Source organism: Pinus tabuliformis, chromosome 7, assembly GCF_031772625.1.
Source record: "Pinus tabuliformis cultivar Carrire ecotype Pingquan chromosome 7, CPIR1, whole genome shotgun sequence".
In the NCBI taxonomy this organism is placed as follows: Eukaryota; Viridiplantae; Streptophyta; class Pinopsida; order Pinales; family Pinaceae; genus Pinus; species Pinus tabuliformis.
The window spans coordinates 1,344,182,864-1,344,205,393 of record NC_142293.1 but is presented as its reverse complement, the minus strand read 5'-3'; the positions used below and the strand labels follow the sequence as shown (position 1 = coordinate 1,344,205,393).

At 37.0% G+C, this 22,530-nt stretch overlaps 1 protein-coding gene across 1 annotated transcript; it reads left to right on the top strand.

Moving 5' to 3' along the window:
- Nucleotides 1-335: 335 nt before the first annotated feature.
- Nucleotides 336-2,388, top strand: LOC149252539 (uncharacterized). The gene is made up of 2 exons (XM_089454176.1): nucleotides 336-1,901; nucleotides 2,038-2,388. The coding sequence occupies exons 1-2, from the start codon at nucleotides 336-338 to the stop codon at nucleotides 2,386-2,388; spliced, it is 1,917 nt and encodes a 638-aa protein (XP_089310302.1).
- Nucleotides 2,389-22,530: the final 20,142 nt, after the last annotated feature.

Genomic DNA, 22,530 nt, shown 5'->3' with positions numbered 1-22,530 from the left:
ATAAATTGTGCAGATTAAAATTTGTGCAGAGGAGAATCATTTATTTCTTATTCCACTCATTTCTCATTGCAATCGAAGAAAGTTCATCAATGTCACAAAGTAGACCACCCCTTTCCCAACAAAAATCTTCCATAGAGGCATCCAAAAAAATCCAAAACAAAGAATATCAAGAAGCAAAAAAAGCCTTTGAGGCAAGGTTATGGGCAGCTGTGAAATGCACTCAATCTTACAGTGGAGGATCAAGTGGATCATCTGGTTCAAAGGTTTGGTTGTGCCCTTATTGTAAAAAACAAAAATCAGGGAATGTAGGAAGAGTTCGATGGCATTTACTTGGAATGGGGAAAAAAGAACAATCAGCTTTATGTGGCAGTGTACCTAAAACAGAAAAAGCTTCTCTAATTAAGCAATTTAATGAACTTGAAAAGCTTAGACATATTGTTGAAGGTTCAGTTCAAGCTAACAACAATCCTAGTGGACTGACAATTGGTGGTCCACACTCTTGTTCTCAACATCAAGTTTCTGTTTCTCACCTTCAAAACTTATGGGATGTAAAAGGAAGGGGAAATCTCGATGCATCCATTGGACGATTTTTTTTCGCAAATGGCATATCTTTTAATGTTTGTAGGTCTCCTTATTGGAAAGAAATGGTAAGAGATCTAGTTAACAATGCTCCTAAAGGTTACAAGCCTCCTAGTTATGAAAAGATGAGGACAACTGTGTTATCTGAAGAGAGGGCTCGGGTTGAAGCTAGACTTCAAGACATTAAAGATAGTTGGAAGGAATCTGGAGTCTCCATTGTCTCAGATGGTTGGACAGATGTTAACCATCGTCCCCTTATCAATATTTTGGTTTCTTGTCCAAAAGGAGTTATGTTTTTAAAATCCTATGATACTACAGGAAAGACAAAAGATGGTCCATATCTAACAGGTCTCCTCAAAGAGGCAATAGAGGAGGTTGGTAGAGAAAACGTGGTCCAAATTGTTACAGATAGTGCCTCAAACAATATCCATGCTGGTGGGTTGATTGATGATGAATATCCAACAATTTTTTGGACTCCTTGCTCTGTGCATTGCTTGAATTTGCTCCTGAAAGATATTAATAACATTGCATGGATTGATAAAACTATAACTGAAGCAAAGATGCTACAGCACTTTATTATTAATCATGCAGCATCCATAGCAATGTATAGGAAATATGCAAAACTTCAGCTTCTTCGATGTGCCGAAACTAGATTTGCATCTGCTTTCATTATGCTTCAACGCCTTATTAAAATGCATCAATCTTTGAGAGAGATGGTGGTATCAATGGATTGGCAAAGGTGGAAGGGTTCTCATACTGGGGATGGCCCAAAAGTTGAGGACATTATTATTGGTCTTTCTTCAGAGAATTTTTGGAGGAGAGTGGAGGATATTGTTACCCTTATTACACCTATTGTTTCCACCCTTCGCATATTTGATAGTGATCAACCATGCTTAGGGGATGTCTTTGAGAGCATGGATCAAATGAGAGAGATGATTCATGACATAATGGAAGATGAAAATTCTAGGATTGACAAAGACACCAGAAATGAAGTGTGGGAACTTAGTTTGACAAGGTGGAAAATGCTTCATAGCCCTCTTCATTCAATTGCATTTTTACTCAATCCTAAATGGTTTCATAAGAAACCATCATCAGATGTAGAGGTTATGCAAAACTGGAACACTTTTATAAGTAGGTGTTACAATCGTCAGGATCGCACTGCTTTACGGTTTGAGTTAGGAAAGTATTTGAGATCAGAAGACCACTTTGCAAATGAAGATTGTGCATACAACAGACAACAACTTGGACCCATCGACTTCTGGATACAATATGGTACAGGGACCCCCTTGCTTCGTCGTTTGGCTATCCGTTTGCTTTCACAGGTATTCTTAACAACAAATACCTTTAATGTATTGATTTATTGTTTAAACAATTAATTCTAAAGCTCATTTTAGATTAATTATCTTATAAGATTTATTGATTGACTATGACTAACATAATTTTAATTTTATTTTATAGGTGACTAGTTCCTCTGCATGTGAAAGAAATTGGAGTGAATATGCTTTCATCCATTCAACGAAGAGGAATCGCCTAGGCACAAAAATGACACAAGATTTGGTGTTTGTACATGCAAATCTACGTTTGTTATCTCGACAACAACTAGAATACAAAACTGGACCCACGAGAATGTGGGATTATGGTGGTTCACAAGATGACGAAATTGATGAGCTTCCACTTGAGGTGCTACAAGACAATGCTGAAGACATGCTTGATGATACCATGAAGTCTATTGACCAAAATAATTCTTTTGGAATTGGCTCAAGCTCAACAACTATTCCAGAAAATGAGTTTCAAAATCTAGATTATTAGGTTTACTTGCATTTTGATATGAATTGTTGAAAGTGAATTTAGAGATACATATATATTCAAAAGAACAAATTTAATTATTTATATTTCAAATCTCTTATTCTTATCAATGTTTGCTATTTTCTTGGAATTAATGATGGCTAAATTTTTGGATCTAAAAAATTATTATTTCTTTTTTAAAATTAAATTAGTATTTACAATTGTTTTTTACAATTTCATGAGCAAAAACATTGCAGGTTTATGATTAATGCTTTGTTTATATTGTTCACCTTTAATACGGTGTTTTTCTCTCTCCTCGTTTCTTATATGCGAAACCTCCAAACTTCGTTTCTCGTACCGTTCTCGTTTCCCGTTCCGTTTCCCGTTTCTCGTTTCTGGTAACATAGCTGCATGATACGTTTTTGGAGTAAGATATCAGATTTATGAGAATACAAACACCATAATTGGAATTTGAGATGAAGAATATACTATGAATTGTGCTATGCATGATGGCTGACGTCCCATCATATAATTGTTAAATTATCGTTGCTTTTAACCAAGGAGATGGTGCGTAAGAAAAGAAATTTGAAATATTTACTTGAAGAACAAGTAAGAGAAATGTTTGGTAATGTGTTAATTATAGCCGATGGAAGGACGAAACAGATAAAGTGATTTTTGTTTTCCTGGTTACACAGAATTTGATATGAGAACATAAGTGAGATTATTGCAAATCGCTAAAATTCTAGATGTATGGTTGGTAGTTAGTAACTCAAACTCACTGAGAGCAGAGCAGAGCATACTACCCATCATTCATGTTCTCTGCATTATTCCCTCCCTTTCAAACTCACTGAGAGCAGAGCAGAGCATATTACCCATCATTCATGTTCTCTGCATTATTCTCTCTCTTTCCATCTTTACATGGTCAGCTGGCCATATTCTATTTCAGAATAATTGAGTTGAGAAGTTAATTTTATAATTAGGAGTATGACGGTTATATATGGATCAATTTGTAATCAACATATGTTTTTGAAATAAAATCAAAAAAAAAAATTATAGAGCATTTAAAAATACAATTTAAACAATAAAAATTTACATAAAATAATTTAGACGTAGATAAATTTGATCACTCTAAATTCATTAATTTAATAATTAAAATAAATCTAAAGATCATCTGAATTTAAACTAAACTATGATGTGAGCTTCAGTGTCCCAAAAATTATTAATATTAGTAACCAAGTCTGGTTATCATTTATCTCGTATTGAGGAAGCGAACAGAAATCAGATTCCTGCATTATTAGGACCCGGGTTGGAAATTGGCGGTGCAAGGGTGGGGCCAAAGTTAGAGATTGGGCGCCGGACACTGACGATATGTAAAACAACAATCCAGACGCGGCCCGCCCATTGTGATAGTCATCAAATCTATCATTACGTTGATAGTCATGTCCATCGTCGATAGGTTGAATCAAAATGTCGTCCTAGCTTTTGGATTTAAAATTTTCGCTACGCCTAGAGTAGCTCGTCCTAACTTTCGGATTTAAATTTTCTGTGACTAAAATAAATTATGGAATTCCTTAAATAAAAGATCAACAAAGAACTGCGCCTATCAAAATTATGAGGAATTTTGCAATTGATGGAATTGAACGTTCAAACCATCTGGCGGAATTGTCTGGCACTTATCGCAGGCGCTCGGTTGAACTGTCTAGGTCGGATGGCCGACCATTTGGGTGCGGAGTGACAGTATTTGCAAAACAGGTGGATCTCCTTCAAAAGCTATGCGTTCCTAACTTTCGCTCTTCAAATCTTCATTGGTTGGAATCTCGTGGATGATAATTTATTAAAATATGACGTTAAATTTTCGCATTTGTTACAATTCGTGCATGGAAAATTATTAGAAGATTAACTTATATGGTTAAAATTATAATTTAATATTTAAATAGATTCAAAAAAATTGAGACATATTTTTGGTGATAATTATATTAAAATTTATTTTGTCTATTTATTTAAAGTGCTTCACCTTAATCATTAATTTCGAAATCCTAAATTTAATTTAACATTTAAATATAATTTTTAAGCTTAAAATTAATAGGGAAATAGTTATTACTAATTGTTATCCATAAATATCAACAACTGGTATTGATTTTTAATAGTTAATAAAGAGGCCCTTTCAGCCTGGCTAGATACACCTGAATCTACTCCCTAATAGTCAGTAAAGAATACATCTGGGTGTAAGAGCATTAACCTACCTTAAGAAAGACTAGCTGTAAGTCAAGAAAACCAATTTTACAACATTTCTACATTGGCTATTAAATTAAAAAGTTTCAAACTAATTTTAATAAATAATTAATAAAGATAGAATTTTACATAAGGAGTTGTTTGGAAAGTTATGGAAATTTCAGTTATATTTAGAGAAAAATTGGTGAGGATTTTTGTAAATTCAAATTATAGTTATTAAACTTCAAAAATGTTAGGTGTTTTAGACGTTTTTCATTGTGCTGAATCCATTTCCGCCATCAAAAATACTATTCAAACACTATCTCAACAATTTTTTTTGAATTTTTTTTTACCTAGATTCAGACCACTTTTCGGCAATCAATTCCTAAACCTTGTTAGACAACTCCAAATTTTAATCTCTAGGAGTAAGCCGTATCAAACGCTTAGTTACATCGTGCTGTGCGCGGGTTCCTCCTGCCCTTCTCCTCATGCGGCCTATCTCCTACAAAGCCATTAACTGACGTGAACCATCGTCCGACGTGGCGTATTCAATGCTTCTTGTACGGGGAATAGAGGTAATTATGAAAGCGTGGGATATCTGACATTTTGGATCATCGAGCTTTCCTGGTGCGACTTTTATGTCGGGAATTATTATTCTTTTGAAAAAAATAATATATATATATATATATATGCGGAGTAAAAAAGAACTGTTATTGGCCAGAAAAAAAAAAAGCACATGCATAAGGAAGAAATTTGTCAGGACGTAAGGAAACAGGTTAACGGCCCAAGACCCAGAGGCATCTGGCAGGAGTGAAAGCCTGCTCCCTTACAGACCACCAGCGGGTTATTACAGGTGGCGTGGTTTTCCTTGATAACAGTGATGAGTCAAACCGACATTCGCGGATAGCAGCGAGAGATGGCTGTCCTCACTGTTGGTTTGACACCTGAGTTTGATAGGTTTTGCCACCTTCGGAAAAAAAAAAAAAAAAGGAAGAAATTTGTAGGAAAGTTTATTTTATATGTCGAGAGAAAAAAAATACTTGTTATTGGCGAGGAATAAAAAACGTACTTGCATAAGCAGGAAATTTGTAGTATAGTTCATTATAGAACGTTCCCAAAAGCATAAAGAGAACATATCACTAACAAAAAGAATCTATGGATTAGATTACCACAGCATTGGAAAGTCCCGACATTATGGATGAATGATTCCTTATCTTTTTAATTATGCTTCTTTAGGAAGCTAGGTTGAGTACTTTTCATTATGCTTTTGCTAATCATTTTATCATATATTTAGAATCTCTAAAATTTTGTAGTTTATATTTTTCAGAAAAAGAAATACAATAGCCTAGCAAGTAATTAGCTCAATTTTTGTATTTGTTTTTTCTTTGTACTAATTCAAAACTAAACAAAGTTGTTCCATGACATTCTAATCATGCGACCCAGCTCTCTCTCCACCCCGTGCATCTATCTCCTTCTCCAACTCCACCAAAAAAGCCAACCAGAAGGCATTGAGAAATAATTGGGAAATTGATCCTTCTTTGAATATTTAATTTTTGTTTGAGGTCATATTGTTTGAAGTGAGACACAATCTTTCAAGATTCTTAAAGAATACTCATATTTGAGTTTTTGAAAGTGACCCTATTTCTTAGTAACCAAATTCCCAAAGCAACAAATATTGGAAGGGAGCAAAGGTTTTTGTACATCTTGTTCCAATGTTGAAGTGTACCCTCAAAGGAAGACTAATATGTGTTCTCTCTTACACCTAAAACCAATAAAACAAATTTCCACATTTCTTTGGCAAACTTACATCCCACAAATATATGGTCAATCAATTTGTCCTGAATCTTACGAAGGAAACACAGCTTTGGCTTAAAAAAAACCTGTTTTCTAGAGATTTTCCCTGCTTAATATTTTGTTTTGGAAGGCTAACCAAATGAAGCATTCCAACCTGATAGGGATGTTCCATATCCAAATCAAGATATGACTTTATGGACCATGGTTGAATGAGCAATAACTTCTAAGACAATTTTCTTTCACCATACCAGAAGACGTGTCCTAGCTCTAGAGAAGCAGATCCTTTGATCTATTTATGCTAACACCATTGTTATATAACTCCTTTATGAAGGATTTCCATTCATCAATGAAATGTCCAACAAAACCAAATTCTAGATGAGTCAAATAGTAACTATTAGAGAAAAGTGAGGACTCCTCTCTTTTGACATTGATTAGGTAATAATATCCTTTCATAATTGAGAGGTTAATCAATTCTTGAGATAATTTTTAGCAATATCATCCACAAGTAAAGGGATCCTTGCCAAGAATCACATGTTTACTTTCTCTAGCATTTTGGTAGGCTAGTTGAAAAGAAAAGGAAAAATGTCTGTAAGGGCCTTCCAGACAATGGATCCCCTCTAGAGTGACTTATTTGTAGCTCTTCTAAGCCAATCCACCATAGGAATCCATCTAATATACTTCTCCTTTATTACATGGCTCCAAATCCCACTACCAAGCAAACCTTTCCACAATTTTTTCTCAGAGGTAGTGCCTTACCAAACCAGATAAAGTTCTTGAAACCCCACCCACCAAGATTTTCTGCTTCGACAAAGGTTCCTACCCAACATGGTTGATCCAGGTGGATCTTTAGACACCATGGCATTAACACTAAAAAATCAAAGTCTTTGGAATGACTTCGAACTAGGACCAGATCGAAGAGCTCATCTTCCTGATCATGGAGGTGCGAACGGTTCATCAATCCGAGTCCGGATAATGAAGTTATCGCCCGAAGAAGGATCCTTTAGTCCTTAAGAAAATGAGGAATTTCCTTTGAAAAGGGGTCTTAAGCCTTTAAGGCCAAATCGCAATTGGAGGTTGCATATGGGTGGATTTAAGCTTTGGGCCATGGAACCCTCGATCGCCGATCTCTGATCAGATCAGATCAGCGGATTAGAGGCAATTGCAATTGGAGGACTTACATGTATATCGGCGAACAGACATGTGATCAACGATAATATTGGTGATCGGTGTTGGCAATCTGCATCGGTGATCAGTGTCGGCATATACCATGAATCGAAAAAGGACCCCAGGCTGATGCAATAGCGATATGTGATTTAATCTCAGTCGTTAGATCCAAAAACCGATCAATGGCCAGGATTTAATCGGGAGATCAGTGGGTGATGCGATAAGCGGGATGCGATTTAATTTGGACCGTCCGATCTAGAATTGATCAACGGTCTAGATCTAATTAGTGACATCGATGATCGGCGCCTTGCAATCCTGACTTGCAATATATCCCGGACCCGATAACTTTATAAGTCCGATTTTATAAATTTTGAAATCCGAACTATCGGATTTTTCAATGATTTTCAGTGTTTTTCGGATTTTTTCCTAATCGTTTAAAACGATAAAAAAGCTTACTTTCAGAGGTTTGTTGCACATCGATGCTTCTATGCAAACGACTTCCATTTTAAGCCAACAGACCTCTAATTTAGATTCGGCCTTGTCCCAAAATGTGTTATAAAACATGATGGGTAATAGAGAGCAGGTGGCAGCGTGCCAGAGAAAGATAGCCTATGCTAGAATGCCCAAAAACCTATTAATGGTGCCCAGAGCATGGATGCAGAGAGACGGGGAAGGTGAAATACTGTGTAAACAGTGGGTGAGAGCAGTATGACGGCAAGCCCAAGAGGCTGCGTGGAAAGGCTGCGAGTAAGAAGCTCCAGAGTCTACATGCCAGAGAGAGCTTGAAGCTAGCGCAACGCTTGAATCCCAGAAAGCCACAGAGTCAATTAATCGATAGCGCAGACAACCATAGAGGCCCAACGCTTGAAATTCAGGTAGATCCAGAGCGACAACGACATAGCCAATACGTTATGAAGCTAGATAGCTGAGAGCTACAACAGCCGAGAGCCAGAGTAGTTCCTCTCTTCATGATCGATTACACTTCTTGTGATCGATTCATCTCTTTGATCGATTCTTCTTGATCTTGGATCAATGCCTCTTTGATTGATTCTTGTGATCTATTCATTTGTTGATTAATGCTTCCTTGATGGATTCCTCTCTGATCGCTTATTCTTCTTGCATAGTGATGCCGTGAGATCAGTGTTTCTGCAAGCTTCAGCACTTTGACAGTTGCTTCAGAGTAGCGCTTCTTCATATGGCCATTCGTAGTGAGACCATGATAGATTGGGAGTGGAATATGCCTACGCATTGATGATATGAACAGATGTTCATTATGGATCATTTTATACACTTCTTCATTCATATCGTCAGATGGCCCGTGGTTGGTGTGAGGTATATGATTATTTCATGTATTTTTTCTTTTACATTATCTTGTAGATCCTAGATTGATATTGATGCAGGATCTTCTTTATTTTCATGTTGTCATGATTGCTTGCTTCATGTTATGAGGAATCTTCATATGATGTAATTTATGCTTTGAGATCCCTTATTGTATGTTGCTAGGATACTCTTGTTGTCATTGTGCACGTGTTTTGCACTGACATCCCTTTTTATGCCTTGTTGGCAGGATGTGCACCATGCGTGTTTTTGTATCATACTTATAGGAGTCTTTGGATTGATAGTTCTAGTTTTGGAATATCTCTTAGAGCCACTCATGCATGAGGGCCTTCTTGCTTGTATGATCGGGACAACAAGCTCTTGTGTACATCACTTTCATTGACAACACATAATGCAGCTACCTACACCACCTTGATTGGGACCCGGAGATGTAGTCCCTCCTAGACGAACTCCATTAACAACGCCTTATGTTTCCATGTGCTGATGATTATATTGTTACTCTTCTTTACAGTCTACAGCTGTATTTCTTAATGTTCTTTTGAAAATCAATTTTAACACATCATAAAACTAAAATGTCTTGGTAAGGTCCCTCTTCACACCCAGACCTGGATCAAGTGGTATCATAGCAAGTCTTAACATTGATGTGAATTGCAGCATGAACAATGACAGGGGATGAAAGAGCAATGTATGAGACCATGCTTAACATTTCCAAGAAGGTGGAAATTATGTATGAAACTCTACAGAAAGAGAGGAAAAGGAGCGGTTGCAGCTTTAGTTGAAAGCCACAGAAGAGGCCATGAAAGAACTGAAGCAAGACATACATAATCTTCAAACAGACAATGATGAATTGAAGATGTGTCTACATGAAGAGAAAGAGGAGAAACAAAGTTTGCTACTACAACTGCAAGCAAAGGACGAGGCCTTGGGAAAGCTGCAGCGAGACCCATGTGAGGTAAAAAGTAGTTATCCATCTTCATGTATGTTTCCTGATGATGATTTCGCTGTGTTTGAAAATCATACCACAGGAATTGGTTCCAAACTACTAAAGAGAATGGGATATGAAGGAAAGGCCTTGGGCATTAATGGCCAAAGCATTGTCAATCCCATCCAAGTAGAGGAATTACCGTGTTGAGCAAGACTTGGGTATGTCAGGAAAGAAGTTGGGGAATGTGATCGACCAACAACGAATGATGAGCAACCCTCATCGGTTCTTTCCGAATCGAAAGAGAAGGTAAAAGGTGTTAGTTTCCTTTCAATTTCATCTTCTGATAGTATGATGTCTGTTGTGGATTTGGAGATCCCAATTATAGGGACACATATGAGGCTCCTTACAAAGACAAGGCAGGACGAGAAAGAACTTGGTGTTAACAACCAAGGCATAACTCAAATTTTGGAGGTTGTGCATGAACATCGATTTACAGGATCGCGATACACTAAAGGAGAGTGCTCGAAGGTGTCAGAGTCATCCGAGGCAATGTTGAAATCGTCGAGGAAAGAGAATGATGGGAAAACATCCCCATCATTCCATGGCAGTTACCATCGCAGGGAGAGAGCAGAGGCAAGCTCTCATCACCATACTAACATCAAATATAGTAGAGGAAGGTATAACCACTTTCGATCTTCGAATTTTAATTATGATCATATTGTTAATAATGAATGAAGACAAAGGCATCAAAAAACATGCACCTTTTGTGGTTTACCTAACCATACCTTTTCCAAGCGTTGGAAAAGAATGGCAACACTCATAAGGATGAGGCGTGAAAGACCCTCTCAACAGCATGAAAAGAAATAGGTTAAGCAGATATCGAGGAAGAAATCCTACTGCAGTCATTACGACAGAAATGGCCATCAGAGAGCCACTTGCTGGAAGCTCCATCCAGAGCAGCACGTTAAAGACAAAGCGTCGGTGCGTGAACCAGGAAGAGTAGGTGTTCGACAACCAAAACCACCTCAAAGAGGTGACCCATTCACATTGATAAGTGAAAAGTGGTTTTTTTGACATATTCTCATTTCATGGTCATTCTTTGTAAATCATTTGTTGCACTTTTAAAATGTAAAAGTGATGATGTGTTTCCATCACTTGGTCAGCAACAATGATGTTTGGTCATGTTTGAGTCGTATTTTGAGTTGCATGTTAAAACTCTGAAAGTGATGTTATGTTTCCATCACTTGTCCACACAATAGTGTTTGGCCTTATGAATGTAAATCATGTATTGCAGTGACGAGGTGTTTTCCATCACTTTTTGAAGCAACCATGATAGGTTGGCCTTGTTGTCACATCTGGAGTATTATGTCCATCTTATTGTAAACTTGACCATCGAGTATGAGTTATAAACTCGTGGAAAGTGGGGAACGTTTGGATCTTTAGTTTGATCATGTTATTCAAAACATGTGATTTGCAAATAATGTACTATAGGTTGTAGAAATAGCAGGTTTTAGCTTGTCACATAAGGCTCCGAAGAAAAAAGGTGAAGGAGATGGAAGCGAGACCTTTTCAGGACATTTGTGATGCAGGAAGGGTACAGAGAAGGATGAAGATTACTTTTTATGCTTTTGGACGACCAAAAGCTCCTCAGTGGGGAGGATTGATCTCGGTGGATCTTTAGACACCATGGCATTAACGCTAAAAAAATAAAAGTCTTTTGAATGACTTCGAACTAGAACGAGATCAAAGATCTCATCTTCCTGATCGTAGAGGTGTGAACGGTTCGTCAATCCGAGTCTGGATAATGAAGTTATCGCCCGAAGAAGGATCCTTTTTGAAAAGGGGTCTTAAGCCTTTAAGGCCAAATTGCAATCGGAGGTTTCATATGTGCAGATTTAAGCTTTTGGCCATGGAACCCCCGATCGCCGATCTTCGATCAGATCGGATGGGCGGATCAGATGCAATCGTAATTGAAGGACTTACATGTATATCGACGAGTAGACATGCGATCAGCAATAATATCAGCGATCAGCGTCAGCATATACCATAAATCGGTGAAGGACCCCGAGCCGATGAGATAGCGATATGCGATTTAATCTCAGCCGTCGAATCCGGAAACAGATCAATGACCAGGATTTAATCAGGAGATCAGTGGGTGATGCGATAAGCGAGACGCGATTTAATCTGGACCGTCCGATCTGAAACTGATCAATGGTGCAGATCTAATTAGTGACATCAGCGAGCGGCGATCGACACCTTTTGATCCCGATAAATTTATAAGTCCGATTTTATAAATTTTGAAATCTGAATTGTCAGATTTTTCAATGATTTTCAATGTTTTTCGGATTTTTGCCTAATCGTTTAAAATGATAAAAAAGCCTAATTTCATAGGTTTGTTGCACGCCGATGCTTCTATGCAAATGGCTTCCATTCTAAGCCAACAGACCTCTGATTTAGATGCGGCCTTGTCCCAAAACATGTTATAAAACACGATGGGTAACAAAGAGTAGGTGGCGGCATGCCAGAGGAAGATAGCCTATGCTAGAATGCCCAAAAGCCTGTTAATGGTGCCCAGAGCATGGATGCAGAGAGCTGGGGAAGGCGAAAGACTGTGTAAATAGTGGGTGAGAGCAGTATGACAGCAAGCCTGAGAGGCTGCGTGGAAAGGCTGCAAGTAAGAAGCCCAAGAGTCTGCATGCTAGAGAGAGCTTGAAGCAAGTGCAACGCTTGAATCCTAGAAAGCCATAGAGCTGATTAATCAATAGCACAGATAGCCATAGTGGCCCAGTGCTTGAAATTCAGGCAGATCTAGAGTGGCAACGACATAGCCAATACGTTATGATGTCAGATAGCCGAGAGCTATAGTAGCTGAGAGCCAAAGCAGTTCCTCTCTTCATGATCGATTACTCTTCTTGTGATCAATTCATCTCTTTGATCGATTCTTCTTGATCTTGGATCAATGCCTCTTTGATTGATTCTTGTGATCGATTCATCTGTTGATTAATGCTTCCTTGATGGATTCCTCTCTGATCGCTTATTCTGCTTGCATAGTGATGCCATGAGATCAGTGTTTTCACAAGCTTCAGAACTTTGACAATTGCTTCAGAGCAGCGCTTCTTCATATGGCCATTTGTAGTGAGACCATGACAGATTCAGAGTGGACTATGCCTGTGCATTAATGATATGAATAGATGTTCACTGTGGATCGTTTTATCCACTTCATTCATATTGTCAGATGGCCCGTGGTTGGTGTGGGGTATATGATTATTTCATATATTTATTCTTTTAAATTATGTTGCAGATCCTAGATTGATATTGATGCAAGATGTTCTATATTTTAATGTTGTCATGATTCCTTGCTTCATGTTATGAGGAATATTCATATGATGTACTTTATGCTTTGAGATCCCTTATTGTATGTTGTTGGGATACTCTTGTTGTCATTGTGCACGTGTTTTTCTTTGACATCCCTTTTTATGCCTTGTTGGCGGGATGCGCACCATGCGTGTTTTTGTATCATACTAATAGGAGTCTTTGGATTGAGAGTTCTAGTTTTGGAATATCTCTTAGAGCCACTCCTGTGTGAGGGCCTTCTTCCTTGTATGATCGGGACAGAAAACTCTTGTGTACATCACTTTCATTGACAACACATAATGCAATGGCCTACACCACCTTGACTGGGGCCCAGAGACGTAGTCCCTCCTGGACGAACTCCATTAACAACGGCTTATGTTTCCATGTGTTGATGATTATATTGTTCCTCTTCTTTACAGTCTGCAGCTATATTTGTTAATGTTCTTTTAAAAAGCAATTTTAACACATCATGAAAGTAAAAGGTCTTGGTAAGGTCCTTCTTCACACCCGGACCTGGATCAATGGTGTATCCCTTCCTTACTTTTCTTACATATGCATAGAAAACTAAACATCCTTTTCCTTATATTATTCAGAATTGATTTGGGAATCTTGGATATAGACATCCATAAGATGGGAATGTTTTCTAGTACATATCTCACTAAAATAATTCTTCTATCGAGGGAAAGGGCAAGTTATAAAACCACAAATTATTCGCTTCTCAACGTTTTGACGTAGCCACATCCAATATTTGTTTTGGTATTCATTTGGTTTAACTAAGAAGCCTAAGTATTAAAAAAAAAATTCATACCATCAACCTGAAATGGCATAAAATACTTTATGGAAGAGATGGTATCTAAGCTAACACCATTTTGAATAAAAGTGTATTTTTTGACACTAATTTCCATTCTTATGGCTTGAAATAATAAGGTTATTAGTGTATGGAAGAACTGTCATTCTGAAATAGAACCAGACCTTAACAATAGTACATCATCCACAAAGAGTAAATGAGTAATATACTATTAGCAGGAGAATTTCTTTCGTGATTTTCTTTTGGTAAAAGGAGACTTAAGCCTTTAATTACTAATATGAACAAGAGGGGAGAGAGAGGTTGCCCATAACTAAGTCCTATGGAGCTAGAAAATGTAAACGAGGGGGATCTATTGATCAAGAAGAAAAAGTGTGACAAGATCACATAACCCATGATCTAATTTAGTGACCTTTGACCCTAAGTCAATCAATAATAAGACTAATCTAACGAAAGTCCAATTCACTTTGTTGAAGGCCTTATTGCGACCGATATTAAGAAGCAAAGTTTCCTGGTTTTTTAATTTTATGGAATTAAGAACCTCTTGAGGTATGCCGATCGCATCATGTATTTTTGTATTAGCTATAAATCCAAGTTGATTAAGAGACATCTCCTCTACTAAATTGTTTTTATTCTATTTTATATCAATTTTGAGATGATTTTGTATACCACATTACACAGAGAAATGGATTTGTAGTAAAAAAAAAAAAAGTCTTATCTTCTAAGGTTTTTGGAATCAGGGCTAAAAGCACAACATTCATTGATCTTGTGAATTTCCCAGTCCTTGATTTCTCCACTACTTTACAAAGATCTGATATCATGATTTAGAAAAAGGATAGAAAGAGTTCAATAATCCCCATGCTTTCAAAGTCCTTGGAATTGAAGAATCTCAGGTAGTTCTAGATGAGTTGTAGTTGAGGGAAAATATTGTTTGCACCGAAATATCCGCAAAGAGAGGAAAAATAGTTAACAATAACAACTTCTACATCATTTTTACTTATGAAAATATTACCATCCTTCACCTCAAGTTCCCAAATGGAGTTTATATTCCTTCCATGATTAGAAAAATTATGAAAAAGTTTTGTATTTCCATCCACCATCTTAATCCAAGTCACCCCTCTTTCGAGCTTTTGGGTCTCTTCTTCCAACCTCAAAATATCTAACTTTCAAGCTTCCAAAGAATTCATCCTATGGGCAAAATATTAAAAAAATGAGCTAATAAAAGCCTAAAAAATATGTTCATATTCATTCTGTAGGGCATATAACTCTACAATTTTCTTAGATTTCCTTCTCTTTTCCCATTCCACAATAACCTTCTTGAGTTCCGAAAAATTCCTATCAAGATATCCCATAGTAGAGGACCAATTTGTAACATATTTATTTTTTCAGAAATCGGACACTAGAGACCCAATGGACTCCAGTATTAGCCATGACTGATTGAATTTAGAGGGGTATTTGTTTATGTGTTCTCCAAAATATTGGAAGATGATCTGATGTTTTTCCCACTCTTTTCCAAGATCAGAATCTCCCCACATAATCCAACAACTATCCATCCATCAAAAAGCTATCAAGGCACTTGGAAATATCTCATTAACCAGTAATAATATTTCTCCATGTAGGAGCTAAAGGGAATGGAGTAATATAAAAGATTGTGATTTAGTAACATCTCTGAAAAATATGAAGCAAATGGATCGAATGGGATCAAGACCACAAAGAATCCCTTCATGAGATATTAAAATTCAAATCACCTCATAAAAGGAGATATTGGTTCAAAATATGGCCATTATATTGGACTTTATCCAAGAACTCACTCCTCTCTGCATAGGGCTGATACAAATTTACCAACTTAATATGGTGAAGAAAACCTCTTACAAAACCTTGCAAGATAATTCCAATAGGACAAGAGAAGGCGTAAAAGTTTGCGATTTTTCTATCCAAGAGAGAGAGGAGACCTTTGAATAGACCAGTAGAATCCATAGAATAGGAAATCCAACCAGGTCTAAGTTGTCAAAAATGCTCCCTTTCCTTCTCACCTAGGACCCTAGTTTCTTCAAGAAATAATATAAAGGTTTCGTGAATTTCAACCAATCTCTTAAGGGAGTTGAATTTGGAGCCTCCCCGAAGCCCCTTATGTTGAGGGATATGATAATCATTTTGAAAAAAAACTACTATGCTCTAAGGGCCCTATGAACATTCTCGTTGTCTAAAAGTGGAATCACACTAATACATCCATTGATGGCCTCTTGAGTGGTTACTTTTCTCACCACATATCTTTTGTTGATTGTCTTCTTTCTAATAGTTACATTTTGGAATGGAGAGAGAGATTCAATCAGTTGATGATAAATAGGGGTAGACCTAGAGAATTCAGGAATCAGAGTCATATTTAGGAAATCCTTATAGGAAGGAACTAAAGATTGTAAAATAATATTAATATTAATAGGAAAAAAAGAAGTAGAGAACTTGGAACAATAAATAGAATTGGTTAAGGAGTCATTCTTTGTGACAACCCTCACAAAAATTGCATGCAATAAAGTTAATAAAGGAAGAATAATATCCAAGGTCATGAGACATGTATTGCAAGATGAATGTTGGGAAAAACATCCTAGTGTCAGTGTTCATTTGGTTTATTATGGCTATGGATATTAGCAAAGGAAATGGCAAAGACTTTGGAAAGGAAAAGTGACATTAATTGGTATTTTATTTATGAAAATACTCGAAATCAGGAGAAAAGGAAGGTGAAATATCACAGGTTGCATGTGAGGAGGAAAATGGAGAAAAATAATGGAAATTGAAGAAAACAGAGGCCTAAATAATAAAAAGGCTTTTGAGGATCAACTCACAACCTTTTGTTAGTTTAGTTTTGGAGCTCTCTCTCTCTAATATCTTTCTCTCATACTCTTGGACACTTAGAGATTTCTTGGAGTACTCTCGCATTGGAGGAAAGAAGGAAAAGGAAGGAAAACAAAGAAAGAGGAAGAAAAATATCGAGCAAGGAAGAGAAGGATCAAGTGGCTATAGCGGGATTTGTTGTAGGTAACAAGTTGCATGCATGATTTCCTTGCTAGTTGCAGCATGCATTAAACATGCATGTGGGTTTTTGGCTCTCTTGTTGTGATTGGCATGGGGCTTGACAAGTGTGAAATTGTTCTTCAACCTTTCCTTGCCATTTCCATATAGTCATGGTGTGATAGAGTTATCTTGTTTTGGTTGATTTGGATTGTTAGATGGATTCAAAGCTAAGTGGGGTGGTCTCATGATTGATTAGAAGGCCTAGAAATCCATGGTTGGGATATATGGTAAACCCTGATTGTGAACACCCTTGATTGGGCATAAGAATCCCTTGATCGGTATAGGTGGGATACATGCTAAAATATAGAGGGTTGTGACCTCGTAGGCCTATGAATCCATCAATCAGTAATGGCAGAATACACGATAAAGCTGAGAGGTTGAGATGGAAAAATTCCTCATAGTTTAGGTCGATAGATCCCAAGGCATCCATGCCTATATATGCCTAGTGATCTGGTGGGATTGCGGAAGAGCATGGTTTTATTGATGAGGGTTTCGAGCCTAGAAATACCTTGGTGGGATATATGATAAAGCTTAAGGAAGCCCTCGTTTGTTTTGTTGTGAGCCCCACATTCATGCTTGGAATATGGCACGAGGGTGATTGACTGAAAGAAATATTTGGTTCAACCAATCTATAGTCGGGTGGTTCCTGGAAGTTGGCTTATGCATTCATTAATAAAAGCCCCTTCTCCTTTGGTATTTCTTATATAAATGTACTTGGTCATGTGTGCTATTATGCCTATTATATCCTTTTTCTTTCTATTGGTTATATGTTGGTTATAAGTTTGGTTTATGGAAGACATTGGTTATGGCTCTCATCATGATTTGATTTGTACGTAATATGTGAATGAATATATGAGCTAATATATGATAATGAAACTATTTTGATAATATATCAATCCTTCTTTACCAATTTTAGATATGTATGAGATGATCCAGGTCCTGGGGGGAGGCCCCCAAGATCTGAAAAATGGAAATGCCAGATGAAAATAAGAGAACACATATTAAACAAAACCACCAAGAAGTTTTTTATTAAAATAGAGAATAATTTTAAAAGCTACATCATGGTGGAAAATATGCCCTTTTACAAAATGTGACTTTTTACTTATAGTCTTTTTTTAGTTATAATACCACACGTAAATTCCATGTGTGGGTAGATACCATCAGTGGATCTCACTTACAATACCATGGGTAAATACCATGGGTGAATGAATACTGTAGGTGGATGCCACTTATAATACCATGGCTGGAGAAATACCTTGGGCGGATGAATACCATGGGTGAATGCCACTTATAATACCATGGGTGGATTCCATGAGTGAATAAATATTATAGGTCGATGAATACCATGGGTGGATGCCAATTTCCATTCATATCATTCATCCTTGCTGAAGAAGAAATGGTCCCCATGTGTGTTGTTCCCTTCTAGGAAACTTTTGTTGAATATGAAGAGCCACTGAAGAGAAGGATTTTGTGTGGTTAACCCATAACCACGATGAACGGAGATTGAAGGATAGAGATACCCTATAATTCTTATGACCAACTGTGACACTAACAATGTGCTGCCTAGAAAATGGACTTCAATGAAGTGTGGTTTTCTGAATGACCCATAACCATGACAAACAAATATCCGAGGATAGAGATACCATGTGACCAACTGTGATATTAACAGTGTGCGGCCTAGAAAATGGACTTCAATGATAAGAATTTTTTGTGGTTGACTCATAACCATGATGCTGATTGTTGATGAAGTAGCAGGTTCCTACATAGCCTAGGGTGGGAGGGTATGTCTCCAAAGGGAACCTGCTTTGAATGTTGCTTCAGATATAAAAACTAGTTTAAAATGGGCATAACTCAGTCAATGTAACAACAAATATTTATTATAACCTATTTTTGGAAACATAATGACCATTATGCATATTCCCATGTGATTGAAATCCCTATATGGACACTCAGGAAACTGAGATTCGCACTAAAATTATCCCATCATCACAAAAGTTTTGAAAAAATAGTTGATTTTAAATGAACAATATATCCCTCATCTGAACTATGATTTGACCAATTGTTTTTTAAATTTTGTGATTTTTCAAGAGGAGCTCAGATCTCCAATAATTTTCCTAAAATTCTTCACAAAAACTGCAAAAAATGATACGAGAGTCGTCATCCACAAATTCTCGTGAGAAAAATTTCTGCAACATAGTTGATTTTAGATCAATGATATCTCCCTCCTCCAGACTCCGATTAGAACAATGTGTTTTTTGAATTTTGGTATTTTTTCAGAAGGAATCCAGATCTGTTATTTTATTTGTAAATTTTGCACCAAAAATTTCAGATCTGATCTGTAAACTCACCGCCCAAAAAATACTTTCAAAACAAATGAAAAAAATATGTCTTCTCGCTTTTCCCAAGAAAGTGCTCCATGGAGATCATATCACGTGCATGAAGTTTGTTGAAGATTGCTAAAAAATATTGAAACTGAAAGATGTGTTAAACCCTCATTCCCATGGAGCCATAACTTGGCTCTGATACCACTGATCCAGATCTAGGGGGGAGGCCCCATGATTTGAAAACTCAAAATGTCAGAAGAAAATAGGAGAACACACATTAAACAAAACCATCAAGAAACATTTTATTAAAATAGAGAATAACTATAAAAGATACATTGTGGTGGACAATATGTCCTTTACAAAATACGACTTGTTACTTATAGCCTTTTTTTTATTTATAGTACCACAAATAAATTCCATAGGTGGGTAGATACCATGGGTGATTGAATACTATGGGTGGATCTCACTTATAATGCCATGGGAAAATAACATGGGTGAATGAATAGCATAGGTAGATGCCACTTACAATACCATGGGTGGATAAATACTTTAGGTAGATGAATGTTATGGGTGGATTCCACTTAAAATACCATGGGTATATTCCATGAGTGGATAAATACCATGGATTTATGAATACCATGGGTCGATGCCAATTTCCATTTGGATCATGAGACCCCTACACTCAGATATTTTCTTACGACTTGTAGATTTCATATTTGTGATATGTTTCACGAAATGGTTGTCATGGTTAGTAGGGGTCCAATCAAGTCCTTCTACCAATGTTTTCATTAGTGGTTTTAACTCATGGTTATTTAACATTTCTGGAAGTTTCATGAAGTTCCGGGTAGTATCCCGAGTCCCGGCCCTAAAAAAGTGGCACACAATCGAAGGTCCCTGGCATATAACTGCCTTAAAAAGGCCATAATTGTTGGCATGACTTGTTTTTAGAGTGATTGGAGGGCCTCATTCACATGCATGGCTTGTCATGGGAGTAGTTGGGGTCCTTGCTCAATAAAAAGACATGTTGTCTTAGGGGTTAGGCACCTGGAAGGGTTGGTTGTCTCCTCAAGGGTCTGTAGTTCCTGAGTAAGGTCAGTTTGGGTTTGTTTTATTGTTCCCACTTCCTTAAATGTACATCGAGAGTTGAATCATGTCATAGTAGACTCCCATCACATGTTTACCCCAGTGGACAAGTTATCTTGGGTAAATGTCAGAGGAGGGTGTTACAGAGTGGTATCAGAGCATATTTTGCCCCTTGGACTAGATCGGTTGAATGTATTGGTCATTCATACATGTCAGTTACATATGTTTTATGTATTCTTATGTTCTATGTGCTTGTTGTGTATGCATGGTGGTGGTCATGGTGGCAGTTGTGTCACCATGTGAAAGTTAATGGTTTTATTGTTGGATGTGGTCGTCATGAGTGTATGCCAGTTATGAATTTGTTATGCATGTCAATGTCTATAACTAATTATGCATACATTTACATGGTTATATTTGTAATGCATGATATCATGGTATGTGGTTGGTATTGTCATGCATTGATAATTGGATAATGGTTGAAATGATGATTATATGCTGATATGATTATGTTTATACATGTATTGTGCTAATCTGGTTGATGTTGTAGATGAGATATCCTCCCCTAAAGTATAATTAGGTATGTTGATTATGTTATATTTTGGTTTAAGATGACATGGTATACTTGTAGGAAGAATTTCAAAGATGACTAGCAATATGGTAGACTACAGTTTACGAGACTCGCTCTATGCATAAAATGAGCAATGTGGCATTGGGCACTCTACTGACAGAGAAGACGCATTGATAAGTTTGAAGAAAAAAATAAAAAAATAATAAGTTGCAAAGAAAATAATGAAAATATCATTCAGGTCCAAGAGAAACAATAAAAAGCCATTGCAACAATCCTTCAGAGCTTGTCAGAATTACGGAAACAAGGACCGCTAAGGATCAACCATGGGTAAGAGAATAGGACTAATGGGGCATATGGTAGTAGATATCATGGTGGGTACTATGCGGATAGGGATGAGATAATAAGATATGGCAGGTTCTTAGATACCATATATAGGAGAGATGATGGAGACATGTTCTATTGTAGTTATGGTTCTGACAAGTACCATGGTCATCATCATTATCATCCTTACAAGACGAGTGACAGGGGATATTTGCTAGATGAGTTCAAGAAATCCAAGCCATCTATATTTGATGGGGATTTGAAGAATATGGAGGATGTAGAGGCATGGCTACTTGGGATGAAGAATTTATTTGAGATACATGATTACACATAGAAGATGAAGGCCAAAATAGCTACCTTTAACCTCAAAGGGAAAGAATACATCTAGTGGGAAGACGTGAAGCGAGTAAGAGACATTAGGACATAGGAGTGGGTTTGGCATGAATTCAAGATACTTTTCAGGAAGAAATATCTATCAGAGAGGTACTATGATAACAAATCAAAGGAAATTTATGAACTAAAGATGGGGTCGATGACAAATGAGGAGTATACAACCAAGTTCCTGGCGCTGTTGAGGAATGTATTGTATCCTAACGATGAAAAATCCAAAGTTCAAAGTTTTTTCAATGGATTTCCATTAGCATTTAGAGATAATATTGAGTATAACGAACCTCAACCACTTGAGAAGGTCATTGGGAAATTGAAGCACTGTTATGAACAATCAAAGAGTAAGAAAAAATCTCAACAAGGTTGGAAAAGGAAAGACAAAGCTAAATGTAAATGGTAGTAAAAAATAACACAACCCATCATGCAGTTGAGAAAGAAAATGGTGCACCTTACAAGAATTTTAATGGGTCAGACCATGGAGGGCAACATAATAAAGGTAATGGTAAATGACAATTGTAGTGTTTTATATGTGTTAAGGAGCATCTCAAGAGAGATTCTCCGTAGAATCAAGGGTGTAGGCCTAAGATTTATAGTGCACATGATGCACAGACAGTTGGAGATGTTGGGCAGAGCATTCCAAGGATTTATATAGTGTTGGATAGCAGGTAGCAAGATCACTATACATCTATTATAGAGATGGATAGTACGATTTGTGTTCAAGTTGTTTCTATTTCGATTGACCTTGGATCTAATTATAGTTATGTTAGTCATGACTTGTTGGATAAGTGTTGTTTGAATAAATAGGTGCATACAAAATCTTGGT